We start from the raw sequence: 12,997 nt of genomic DNA, 5'->3' as shown, positions 1-12,997 counted from the left end.
GACTTAGTTTTTGATACTTTTTATTTTATCATTCATATGATGTTCTTTACTTTCGTTTGTATAAAAAAACTTGCAATGTTATTAAGGATTTTTGTTTTTAGGAGATTTTCAAGGCTGCCAACTCTTTATTTAACTCACCTTCCGATTCAACCTTCTTCAGCTGATTCTTGTCTAATTTTTCACCTTTTTCTTGTTTCTCTTTTAAAATTTTTATATCCTTCAATTTCCTTTTAATAGCTGACACTTTCTTCTTATCTTCTTCACTAAGTTGAGGAACTTGAGGCTTGTCAGCTTTAATTTGACTTTGAGGCTTGTCAGCTTTGCCTACACTTTGAGGCTTGTCAACTTTATTTTGACTTTGAGGCTTGTCAGCTTTAGGTTGGCTTTGAGGCTTGTCAGCTTTAGGTTGACTTTGAGGTTTATCACCTGTGCCTTGACCCTGATTTGATTGTTGTCTCGGTTTCTGTTGCTGTCTTGGCTGTGATGAAGGCTTTTGTGGAGCTCCTCCTTCATTTGACTGTGATGCTTGAGGTGGCTTATTCCTCGGCTTGTTGGCAGGCTTCTTAGGCTTTGCTGAACTTGTATAGCCAGGAGGTAATCCTAGAAAGGTAATATTGAAATTAAGTTATTTATATCATTTTAGAAACCTCAATTAAGACTAAGAATGCAAAATTGGCATTAAAATATACCTGGAATAGGCCCTTGTGCTGGTGGCTGAACAGAACTGTTAGCAGCCTCTTCTCCTAGAAGTCTTATGTTTGGTGGAACGTACTTCTTAGCACTTGCTTGTGGTTGACTGGATTGAATGCCTTCAATTTTCTTAGCACTAACTTCTGGTTCTTTCCAAAATCCTTCCTTATATTTTTGCCATGTGAGCTCATACAATTCCTGTTTGTCTGGCCACATTAGCTCATAAAGTAAAGCACCGCTGTAATGCCAAATCTTAAATCCATTGGCTTGTCTCAATCTTGGAGTAGTCGTTGCTGTCAAATATAAATCGCCTGATGGAGCCCATTCAAGCAAAGTTGTATCAGTTGCTAAGCTTGTTGATACTTGAACTTTTTTATTTACATCCCAGACTTCGATGTCACCACGTAAGTTACCGAAAGCTCCAAAGAGAACTAAGTTCCCAAAATCATTCCAGTAGACACAGTTTCTAATTCCAGTACCAAAATCAAAAACAACATCACATTTCATATTAAACAAAGTTGCGTGAGCTGGTTCATAACCATAAACAACAATAAACTGGTTCGATTTTGGACTCCATCCTACATTATGAATTGGACCTTCCCCTTCTGCAAATAAATAAACAAAGAAATTAAGAACCAAAATTTTCAATAAGAAAAATTAACTTACTAAGAGGAACGCTGTAAGAATCGCCGTTAGTAGCTAAGAAATGCAATGCTTGTTTGCCGTAGTATGAAGCACCACTATTGTCAACGTCAGTTGATGTCATAATTAAGCATCCGTTTCCCTTTTTGTTCCAAATCATTTCCACTTTGTCGGCTTGCGAGAAACTTTTTGATGCAATCGGACTTGAATCGAGATTTGGATATTTAAATAATCTTGCCATACTTGGACTTCCTTTAGCACTTTGCAAATATAATGCAACATGAGTAGTTGGTCCCGGTGATAATGAAAAGCTTCCAATTTTACCACTCAATTTCTGAGATGATTTTGTGAAATTTCCATTAGCAATATCATAGAAATGAACATCACCGGCAAGCATCAATGCAAGAACAGATTCATCGTTGGAAATATATGGTTCCCATTCAGAATGCTTTTTCATAGCAAAACTAATAAGTTCCTTTCCAGTGTCCGCTTCATAGAAGAACAAATTTTGATTGGTTGTACTCTCTTTTGTGCTTACAAAAATTTCATAAACGATCAGGAATGTTCCTTTTGGTGAAAACTTGATGATATGAGAACGAGATCTAGGAATTGTATATTTCAATTCATAGTTCAGATTGAATACTTTAATTTCTGTATTACTGCCATAAGCAAAACTTGTGGAACTGTAGGCAACAGCTCTTGCTGCTTTAGCTTCTTTAAAAAATGGCTTAAAGACTCTTCCAGATGCATTTAGGGAATCTTTATTACTGATCTCCCAGATGTCAACTCCGGAACTACTTCGAACTATCCAGGAGAAAAAAAAAGATACAGAAAGATGAAACGTGAAATTAAAAATATATTTTTTGCAAATTTAACACTTAATTGATGATTTTTTCTAAATCCTTTATGTTCACTTGATAGATAATCAGGTTACAAAAAGAATGTTAGATAGTAAACTTACCTGCAAAGTTCATTTTGTCCACTTTTCTCGTTAATTAATTTTTTAAGCACAAAGCTCGAGAAAATCCAATCGCCGACAAAAATTATTCAAATAAATTTTTTCCGTTAATCTTTTTTGTATCATAACCTCAATGTTTGTTTATAAACAAAAAAATTGTTTACATTAATTAAAAGTCATGTCAGTCCATTTAAGGAAATTTATAAGTAACAAGGTATGTTGGAAACTTCTAATAATATCAATAACTGTTAAAGGTATTCTTTATTTAATAGATAAATGACCTTAAACCTGGAAGTTACAAAAATGTCCAAGGATTATTACAAATTAAACAAAATAAAGACAAATTTGAATTGAAATTACCAATCAAAGCAGTCTATGGTGCAACGCAAATACCAGAGAAGTTGATAAACTTGAAAAATGACGAGATCCAAGACGTTAAAATTGATTCTTCAGAAATTTCGTTTCTTCTAAAAAGTTCATCCATTGAAAATGCATTTAAAAATCCAACAGAAGTGCTTTTGACAGATGATCCAAAGAAATATATAGTTGAATATAGTTCACCAAATATTGCAAAACCATTTCACATGGGTCATTTAAGAAGCACAATAATCGGTAGCTTTTTATCAAATCTTTTGAAGAGAGTTGACAATACAGTCATTCAAATGAATTATCTAGGAGATTATGGAACACAGTTTGGTTTTTTAAAAGTAGGAATTGATATGGAAAACTTGACAGATGATGAAATAAAGCAAAATCCACTTAAAAATCTACTCAAAGTCTATGTTGCCGCAAATACCTCAAAAGATCCAGAAGTAGCTGAAAAAGCAAGGAGAATTTTCGAGATAATGGAACTGAAAAACGATGATGAAATCATGGAACAATGGAGAAAAATTAAGCAATACACATTAGAGGAATTAAGAGTTATATATGAACGATTAAATATAAATTATGATGTTTATGAGTTCGAATCAATGTATAGACGTAGAGACATTGAAGATGTTATTAAATTACTTACTGAAAAAAATATTCTTGAAAAAGACGAAGAAGGAAAAATGATTGTAAGAATTGGAGAGCGATGTGTTCCATTTATAAAAAGCGATAGTACGACACTGTACTTGACTCGAGATGTTGCTGCATTTTTGAGGAGGAGAAAAAAATACAGCATAGATAAAACGTTTTATGTAGTCGATAATGGCCAGAACGATCATTTCACATCATTAAAAAATGTGGTAAATCAAATGGGTTTGAATGGCGATGAATATATCCAGCATGTAAAGTTTGGAAGAATTAGAGGCATGAGTACAAGAAAGGGAAATGTGGTATTCCTTAAAGACATCCTGGACGAAGCCAAAGACTTGATGTTTAAAAAGCAACAGGAATCAAAAACAACCAAAGTAGATTTGTCAAAATGCGGCGAAGGTATTGCTGATATTTTAGGAACATCAGCAATTGTAGTAAACGATTTAAGGCAAAGGAGGCAACGTGACTATGAATTTAATTGGAATAAAATTTTACAACTTAGTGGTGATTCAGGCGTTAAATTTCAATACACACATTGCCGATTATTCAGCTTAAACCGAGAAAATAGCAATATAAATGAAGGAGAAAAACTAAATCTTGAACTGCTTAAAGAACCAGAAGCACAAGAGCTTGTTTATTTAATACTTAAATACCCGGAGATAATTTATCATTCGCATAATGAATTAGAGTCATGTGTTCTCGTCAAATATCTATTTGATTTGTGTAATTCAGCTAGTCGAGCTTTCAAAACATTACATGTGAAAAACTGTGAATGTAAAGCCACAGCATCACAGCGTCTGTTGCTTTTCAATACGACACGAAAAGTATTAAAAGATGGTTTAGATATTTTAGGATTAAAAGTCTTGAATGAAATGTAATACATGATCAAAAACAGACTTGCTTGTTGATTGTGTAGCATGAATGTTCTTAAGCGCATTTTCTCAATGCCTGCTTCTAATTCTATTGCCCAGGGCAGGACCTTTTTAATATCAGAATGTTTTTAATCCTAAGATTTATTTTAATCCTAAGTGGCAATCTATGAGTTGCCTGTGAAAAGGCATTGCATGTGAGCAAGCAAAAATTTTGACAGATCTGTTGTCTGTGCATGTCACTTGAACCTGTTTTGGCAACTGTTTTTTGTAGACAAGACAGACTCGATATCACCCAAAGTGAACAATAAGGTTCATCATCGTCTAGAAAATGCGCTTAGAAATTTTATGCTTCAAGACTATAATAATGATGATATGTAGGATTTTATATTAAACTAAAACTAAAAAGATTGAAACTGTTTGTTTCACGATGTTAAATATAGATCTGTTCATTTAGTTCACAAAAATTTTTCAGACTCTCTTTTTGGGATTCGTTCTACAAACATGAAACTCCCTCATCGTATGCTGTTTATGCTCTGTCGATTGTATTTCACTATAAATTGTGACGTGATTGGCACAAAATATTTTAGAGAATTTTTTTTAAGAAATTCCAATTAAAAAATGTTTTGAGAGATTTGAGATCTCTGTCTTAGTCTTCTTTTTACACGAGATCTGTAAGCATTAATTAGTAACTTTTTTTTTCGTGCATTTTATAATATTAAAAATTTAGGAATACATAATTGCAATGAGGTTTTTATTACTTGCTGTATATGTACTTATTGGTGAGCATTTTTTGGAAGTACTTACTGTCGCTAATTGAAATATTTTCAGTTACTTAATCCAAAAATACAGTTAGCAATTAAAAACTAATTATAATTAAAAAGCCATATCACTAAAAATAACAAATAAATTGAGTAACTGCAATAACCACACATGTGAAGCATTCCTATTAATAGACCAAGAAGAAATTTATAGTTTACTGTAAAGACTATTAATAATGTTTCAAATTTCAGGGTCGACACATGCTGCCAAAAAGTCTCTGACCGAAATTGTAAGCTTCATTAATGACGATAAACAATTCAGCTGTAACGGAAGGAATATCGAGTGGTATTTTCCCAATAACTCGAGAATTGAGCATTCATCTGATAAATTTGAGATTGAAAATTTGTCATATGATGAGTCAGTTCTGACTGTAAAGAAAATTAATGCTATGTCAATTGGACCTTACAAATGTCTTTCAATTGTTGACGGTGTTGAGGAGGATTTTGATTTGAAGCTATTTTGTAAGCCTGATTAATCATCATATGATGCATAATTAATTTTTTTAATCCTTAGACCCCCTTACAATTAATTATTTTAATCGACTGCAAACTGTCAAGGAAAATGACAATGCCACTTTGAAATGCAAGACAATTAGTATTCCTAAAGTTAGAAAAATTACTTGGTACCATAACGATCAAGAACTTGGTAAGCATCAAATCATCAATTACAGTCAATTAATCCTAAAATTTTATTTTCCCTTAGTTCCTGATGTTGATTATACGGAAGTTTCTGATGGAATATTTTTGGAAAATGTCAAACCAGAAAATGCCGGTGAATATTCTTGTGTAGCAGTTCAGGAATTAGGAAGTTTGAAGAATATTCAGCAGAGAGATATGCAATTGATTGTGGAATGTAAGTTTTTAACAGCTATGGCTAGCAACATGTTTTAATTGGAATTAAGGCAGTGGTGGGCAACCTGTGTGCCGCGACACACAATTGCCATGAACTGTATGAAGTGTACGGTATCGGTCGAGGCTTATTACCATAGTGTGTCGCGGAAAGTAAAAGGTTGTCCACCACTGCATTAAGGTATCACATTGTAAAAAGCTTTAAGTACCGCTGATATTCAGTGAAAGTTCAAATGGCTATAAAATATTTCCTGTCTATTTACTTTTGCCTTATCAAATATTTAATCATCAATCATTTAATAGCTTAATATTTTATTTAATTTTACAGATGGACCTCGCCAACTAGACACGGTAACAACGGACGTGTATATTAAAATTGGCGAAACACATCAGCTAACTTGTGAAGCTCAAAGTGAGCCATCCCCTATTTTCACCTGGCTAATTAATGGATATGAGACATTTGAGCACATTTCGTCTCATGCCTATACATCAAATCTACAAGTTCATGTTGATTCAGCTGATGATCTTCAAACGTACACATGTCTTGCATCAAATATTCATGGGCAATCAAATCAAACATTTGTTTTGAAAGAAAAAGTAGAGCTATTAGTAGAAGATTCCCCAAGCAAAACGACATCAAAAACAGCTGGAGTTATTTTATATACACTTGCATTGATCTTCAGTACATTTATAATTTATTAGCTTACAAGCCATTCGAAAAGAAAAGTGTTTATTTTGATGTGAATCTTTCCTCATCATCTTCTTTATTTATTTTTTCAACTCTACAGATGTATATGCTCATTTAAATTCTGAATTTTCTTGTAAATATAACGTAAGCATGCGTAAAACCATACAGCACGTGTTTCATTCATAATTTTGTTTCTTATATTCAGAATTTAAAGAGAGAGAGGATTCAAGGAAAGAGAATTGAGAGAAAGCTGCATCACATGTGAGCAGTTTATAGACAATTGTGGATAATAAAATTTACAAGTACATGTCATCTTTAATGACTTTACAATCGCTAGAGCTTGTAAATAGACATGAATAGTGTCGAGTTACTTACACATGTTTTGTGGGATTCATGCGTATATGATGTTAATCATATTGAAGAAATAGTATGAACAGCAGGTAATGCAGGTGTAAGCACATGGAGGGCATATGAGGAAAGCGTATAACATACCGGAAAGTATTTAGGAGAGATCCGTTTGTTAGAACCGAAATATCAGGAACCTTTACTATTGGATGCTCCCCAAGTAATCATATAGACTCTAAACCAATTTCAGACGTCTTTAAATCTCCAGTTAACATGAATTATTGACAAGTGTATGTAGTAAACCATCCAAAGCTGCTCAAAATTGTATAAACAGTAATTGATTATAAAGCTTGCCACTGTGACCCTCCGTAAGTACAAAATAGTACATGCTCTCGAAAAAGAAATATTGAGAGACGATAGGAAGTTCATCCTATTTCTCATAACTCTCAAATTTCACATTTTCATTCTTTTAGCAAGTGGAAATTGAGTGAAAAGGGATTCAGTTAGAAAGTTTAACTCAACAATTAAGGATCATTAGCATTGATATTTCAGCAATTTATTTAATTATAGTACACTCCTAGTTCTGATTATGAATAAGACATAAGCTTTAGTTAAATTAAGGATAAATAAATTAAAAGTGATAAATTAAATTAAATTAAACCAGAGATGCATTCAAAGAAGCACATAATTAACATAATTGTGATATTCATCTGTGCAATAATAGGTAACTAAGAAAAAAAATACTAAAATTAACTATTATTAAGTGCCAAAACTGCATCGAAAAAAACGAAAATTTTCTATTTGAGAAAAGCACTTTTTCATTGTGGCGCCGGACATCCTGGCGTCTTCATATTCTATTCTGTGGGAATATTGATGTATACAGACAAGAATTTCACCATAATTAAATTTTTGAATCTCATCTTTGCATTCTTATCAAACTGAACAGATTTTATTACTTTTAGTCGGGGGTCCTTGGTTTCAATAATTTGATTTTTTTTTCGTTTATGGGTGTTTGTAATCTAAATTCCAATACATATTTGCACCTTTATTGTAAATAATTCGGTTTAAAATGATTTTCATAAATTCAACATTTTTTAAAACCGAGGACCCCCAAAATAATTTTTACCAAGGATTGCTTTGTCGACATCTCATGTATAAATCGTGTATTGACAATTAAAATAACACAGCTAAGCACTAGATAATAACGATAAGACATAGAAATCATGGATAGTCGCGAGTTAATGACAAAAAGTAAAAAAGTTTTAAAGTTAGAAAAATTTAAAGGTTAATAAAGGAACCAACAATGGAATCTATTAAAATAATGCAATATCAGAAGAAGCTGTACGATCGATTACTGGAAAATGATGACAAGCTGGCAGCAGTTCAAGAATTCCAATACAAATTGAATCTCAAGAACAGATTCATGTTCCATTGTCTGAACCTCAAATGATTAAACGGATGTTTAAAATAAATGTTTCCACTCATCTAGTCCGCCAATAGAACTTTTTAGCTGTTCAAGAGAACATTGTATGAGAATAAATTCTAAATGGATATTTTTGACTGTTAAATACATCTTATTGTCATTTCATTACCGCTGGTAATAAATAATACATACTTACTAATAATATTATTAATTTGACATCACAGGCCTGTCAAATGCTGAAGAAGGTGATGAGGAGAGTGAAGAATTGCAAAGAAAAGTAGAGGAATTATCTATAATACCCGACGAAAAGGTATTTATCCATTCCGTTAATGATTCAAGAATGATAACATGTATTGGAAATGATATTAAATGGAGAAGTGCTAATGGAACGTATGTAGATACCTATGATCAAAAGGAACGAATTCATGTTGAGGATTTTAGTTCGCCCTTAAGCGATAATCAACAGTTGAGATTGATTTTTAAGGAAATTTATGAAATGGATCATGGAGATTGGACATGTGTGGGACTTTATGAGGAAAAGTCATTCACATTATTTGTGTATGGTAAGTTTGTGAATTAATTATTGATGTGATATAAAGCATGCAATTTCATATGAATTTTATTGCACAGTTCCCGTTGAATTTGTGCCAGTGCCGGAATCGATAACAGTCAACGAACTACAAGATGTGAAAATAAGTTGTGAAGCAATTGGCAGACCGGCTCCAGAAATCAGTTGGATGTTTAATGGAAAACTGATAACTGGTAATTTATTGTTTATTTAAATTGGTAAATATTTGAAGAAAATATGATTTTTTTGGAATGGGATATGAATTATTAGCATGATTCCAAATATTTAAGCTTCTTCTTATGTACAAGCACAGAATCCGGGATGAATAAACATAATTTCCATTTCACAGATACAATCAATACAACTAAAGAAAGTCGTCACATACAGCTTGCAGACGGACTCTATATTAAGAACGTTACTAGAAAAGACGCGGGAGATTATACATGCAAAGCATTCCAACTATCCTCAAAGCTGTCATATTTTAATGATCAGATAATTCAGCTTGATGTCCATTGTAATTAGAAAGATATTTATTATATATTTCATCTGAAACAAGATTAGTTACTGATCTTTTTTTTTGTCTACATCCATATGTATGATTTCAGTTAAACCAGAAATGTTAAGACCAACAGCGAACATTACTAAAATATATACAATTTTAAACGCTTTCATAGAACTGACATGCGAAATAATTGGAAATCCATATCCAAGGATTATTTGGTTTCATGAAGGCAAAAAGGTATCGCATCATAATATCGTGAATGAAAATAACTTATCAACTTTAAAAGTAAGTCGTATGCTTTATACTCTTGAAATTTATGTATACTAATTCAATTCCATTTAGATCCATCTCCATAATAACAAAAGCTTTGGTGATTACAAATGTGTAGCAAAAAATGATATAGGAGAAGCAAGATCGTTTTTTTCAGTTCTACCAGGTTTAAGACCTGAACCGCCAGCAAAACTTAAATTGATTGGAACTGGCGATCAAGTCCTCGATATCGATATTGGAGCTACTCAACCAAATTTAACTGCAGATATTTTTGCAATTACTCAGTATAGATTTGAAGTCATGAGTAAAGATGATTATGATGTGCAAGGTGATTGGAAGAACTATAATATAACTGATGTTGAGGCACAAAGTAATGTATCATATTTGATTACACAATTATCACCAAATACCACTTACGTAGTTAGAGTTGCATCCATAAATAATGTTGGATTAAGTGAAAGAACTGAAATGTATGAATTTACAACTCTTGCAAATGCACCAAAGAAACAAAAGAATGAACCAGATTCCGCTGTTAAGCACTTTTCAGGATTAAGTCTTGTAGTTCTGGGAATCTTATTGAATTTAATGCACTAATGCATTGTTATAGATCAGTGTTGTCCAAACTGTTAGCCACGATACGCATGATGTGTGCATGCGGTTTCGGTCGTGGTTTACCATCAAGGTGTTGGGATAACACTGTCATAGATGAATATTTAGATCAATTTATTAATTATTGCAATTAAATGTGGATATGAATAATTTGATCTTTATGATCATGCAAATACTTAAAACTATAGTCAGATGTCTGTTAACAATTATCTCGTTCTGAAGTAAGTTACTGAGTTACCCAACAATAATAACTTTACCGACTTTAATTCTATTATCTACATTGTTATAAGCAAAGTAGCAACTGTAATTCATTACAATTTACATGTTGCTTACCGCATGACCTTGATAATGAAACTAAAAACTTGTTTTCTGTAGGAACTTTATGCTGAGCAATAAACCAATCATATGATGACAATAATTAAATGAGAAAGTTCTATGTATTTACTTTATTTTTCAGAAGCTTCTCAAGGTCACAGAATTAAGCCACACAAAAATTGTTTGGTTACACAATACGCCCTCAAGTGCTTGAAACAATAAGAGTTATTACATATTGTTATTCGTGATCCGGACATGTTATTCTCTCTCACTCAAAGTGTCACCTTTTTGGGCATTTGACAATTGATTTTTGTAATACTCAGATCTTTGTCGCGTCTTATTATTCATTGAAGTATATCAAGCACTCCAATCGACGGTTATTAAATGAATTATTAGCTTTTAATCTGTCATTCGTGAATGTATCTCCATTAAGAATCATAAATGAGAAAGAATAAATTATCAGGGTTGGCAATCTGATCTGAAGCTTTAGAAACAATTTTGCCATTAAATTGATGAGAGGATAAACATGCTGATTCAAGTACTGAATAATTTTGAAGTGACGAGTATGACATCTAAAAGTCTGCAGAATTGACTATATAGCTGAATCTCTATAAACTTTTGATGTCATTTATTCATTTATATGCCCTTGCACCTATAGACTACATCAGTGGTGGACACAATAGTGTGCCGCAGCACACAGGATGAACACCACTAGATTACATGGAATCAACTCTGCGTGAAGAAATATTATGTCACATCCAGATCTCAAAACTTCCTTATTGAACGATAAATATCGTTATTAATTTTTTAAGCGTACATGTAAGTGTGATTAAATCGATACGAATATAGAACAATAGAAAATCGAGAATAAGTAAAAATGGAACAGATCTAGAAATTAAATAATCACTTAAACTTGTTATTTTTTTGTTGATTCTTCGCCCTTGAACTTGCAAAAATGGTTTTTGCTTTCATTCTATACATGATTTGAATACGCGTAAGTATTAATTTGCGACAGTATAAAAGGATCTTGTGTTTCAATCGAAATCATCAGTAACTTTTCAAAAGTCTTCAAGCAATCATCTAAAAAAGCTCAAAAAACCTCAAAACCAAAATGTTCAAGGCAGTAAGTTAAGAATAAAATTGATTAAGACTACTAGATCATGCAGAACTAACTAATTATCTATTACTTACAATTTCACAGTTGATTCTCGTTTTCGCCATCTTCGCTGTTGCCTTCGCTGTTCCAGCTGAACGTCAAGAACGTGCTGCCGTCTACTCAGCATATAGCGCTCTTCCATACTCAGCCTATCCAGCTGCATACTCATCATACGCCGCATACCCAACAGCTTACTCAGCCTACTCACCATACACTTATGGAGGATATTACGGAGCCGTTCCAGCAGTCAGATATGTCTAAATTAGAACATCTATCTTCTTTTGCTTTGTATAAATTTCGACTTCGACCATTTCTTTCCGGACATGTTGTGAATCCAATAAAAACTTTTTAAAATTAAACTCATTCTGTGCTTATTACTTGTTCTTTCAGCAAATAATTCAAATCAATCTAGAATAATTTACATTATCATGTGAAACTATTTATTGTTCAAATGATTTGCTAAATGGATGATTATATGAGCAGTGCTGGATAATTAATCATTTAAATTTAGCATAACTTGTCGGATTAATTTTTTGGTAGAACAAAATAAATGAGAATGAGTCTTTACAGTGGTGGTCAACCTTCAATTTTTCTAGTAGTCAGTCTCAACCGAAACCATACACGGCATACGGTTCATGGTATTTCCAGGACTTCTTGGCGACACACTTGTGTCACACATGTTGCTTACCACTGGCCTATACTTAAAAAGGCTAATCATCCATAAGTCAACTCTATTGAATAATAATTACTAATTCTAATGTTTCTAAACTGTGAATATCTTCAAATTAGATGTCTTTCAGTTCAGATGAAGTTGGTTTCTGAATTGTTCAGTCAAACTTAGTAGTTAGCGACTCAAAAATCTACTGACTCATCTCTAATCAAAATTACAACTGTTCTGATCTTAATTCTATTCACCTGAAAAGTGTTCAATAATCGATTCTATTTAAACAGACACTCGAAAAGCTAATGATAAGCAATTTACTCTGAAATTCACCTTAAAAAGTTTTACTTCCGCATATAGAACAATGATGATTTTCCAAGAAAATGTCTTTATGGGTTGTTCAAAATTGATTCCCATTCAGACTATTTGTCACAAAATGCTGGATGTCTTTAGAAGATTGCATATGAATATGTATCAGATTTCATTGCGGTACAGCCCCTGCTTAGCATCTCATTACCTCACTTGTGGTTTAACATTGATGTCGTAACATGATAAGTAATTAATCTAATTCACTGAGCATTAATTCAACATCTGTTCCTCAATTCTAGATA

The 12,997-nt window shown here is 32.6% G+C and overlaps 4 protein-coding genes across 4 annotated transcripts; 3 read left to right on the top strand and 1 right to left on the bottom strand.

The window, feature by feature from the left end:
- Positions 1-3: 3 nt before the first annotated feature.
- Positions 4-2,375, bottom strand: eIF2A (eukaryotic translation initiation factor 2A). The gene is made up of 4 exons (XM_070638865.1): positions 2,294-2,375; positions 1,357-2,136; positions 690-1,295; positions 4-600 (listed from the first exon to the last, which is right to left on the bottom strand). Exons 1-4 carry the CDS (start codon positions 2,304-2,306, stop codon positions 98-100), a joined length of 1,902 nt encoding a protein of 633 aa, XP_070494966.1. The 5' UTR covers positions 2,307-2,375; the 3' UTR covers positions 4-97.
- A 46-nt stretch (positions 2,376-2,421) lies between these two features.
- On the top strand, positions 2,422-4,617 carry ArgRS-m (arginyl-tRNA synthetase, mitochondrial). Its single transcript, XM_070638917.1, has 2 exons — positions 2,422-2,504; positions 2,563-4,617. The coding sequence occupies exons 1-2, from the start codon at positions 2,469-2,471 to the stop codon at positions 4,186-4,188; spliced, it is 1,662 nt and encodes a 553-aa protein (XP_070495018.1). The 5' UTR covers positions 2,422-2,468; the 3' UTR covers positions 4,189-4,617.
- Positions 4,618-4,742: 125 nt separating this feature from the next.
- On the top strand, positions 4,743-6,629 carry LOC139089385 (neural cell adhesion molecule 1-B-like). The gene is made up of 5 exons (XM_070638918.1): positions 4,743-4,961; positions 5,193-5,462; positions 5,515-5,646; positions 5,704-5,853; positions 6,178-6,629. Exons 1-5 carry the CDS (start codon positions 4,925-4,927, stop codon positions 6,549-6,551), a joined length of 963 nt encoding a protein of 320 aa, XP_070495019.1. The 5' UTR covers positions 4,743-4,924; the 3' UTR covers positions 6,552-6,629.
- A 793-nt stretch (positions 6,630-7,422) lies between these two features.
- Positions 7,423-10,677, top strand: LOC139089389 (neural cell adhesion molecule 1-B-like). The gene is made up of 6 exons (XM_070638921.1): positions 7,423-7,606; positions 8,530-8,868; positions 8,936-9,067; positions 9,223-9,387; positions 9,479-9,660; positions 9,718-10,677. Exons 1-6 carry the CDS (start codon positions 7,549-7,551, stop codon positions 10,237-10,239), a joined length of 1,398 nt encoding a protein of 465 aa, XP_070495022.1. The 5' UTR covers positions 7,423-7,548; the 3' UTR covers positions 10,240-10,677.
- Positions 10,678-12,997: the final 2,320 nt, after the last annotated feature.

Source organism: Chironomus tepperi, unplaced genomic scaffold (genome assembly GCF_022539635.2).
Source record: "Chironomus tepperi strain 1889 unplaced genomic scaffold, CSIRO-AGI_Ctep_v1 contig_177, whole genome shotgun sequence".
NCBI lineage: Eukaryota > Metazoa > Arthropoda > Insecta > Diptera > Chironomidae > Chironomus > Chironomus tepperi.
This window is presented reverse-complemented; position numbering and strand designations above follow the sequence as displayed.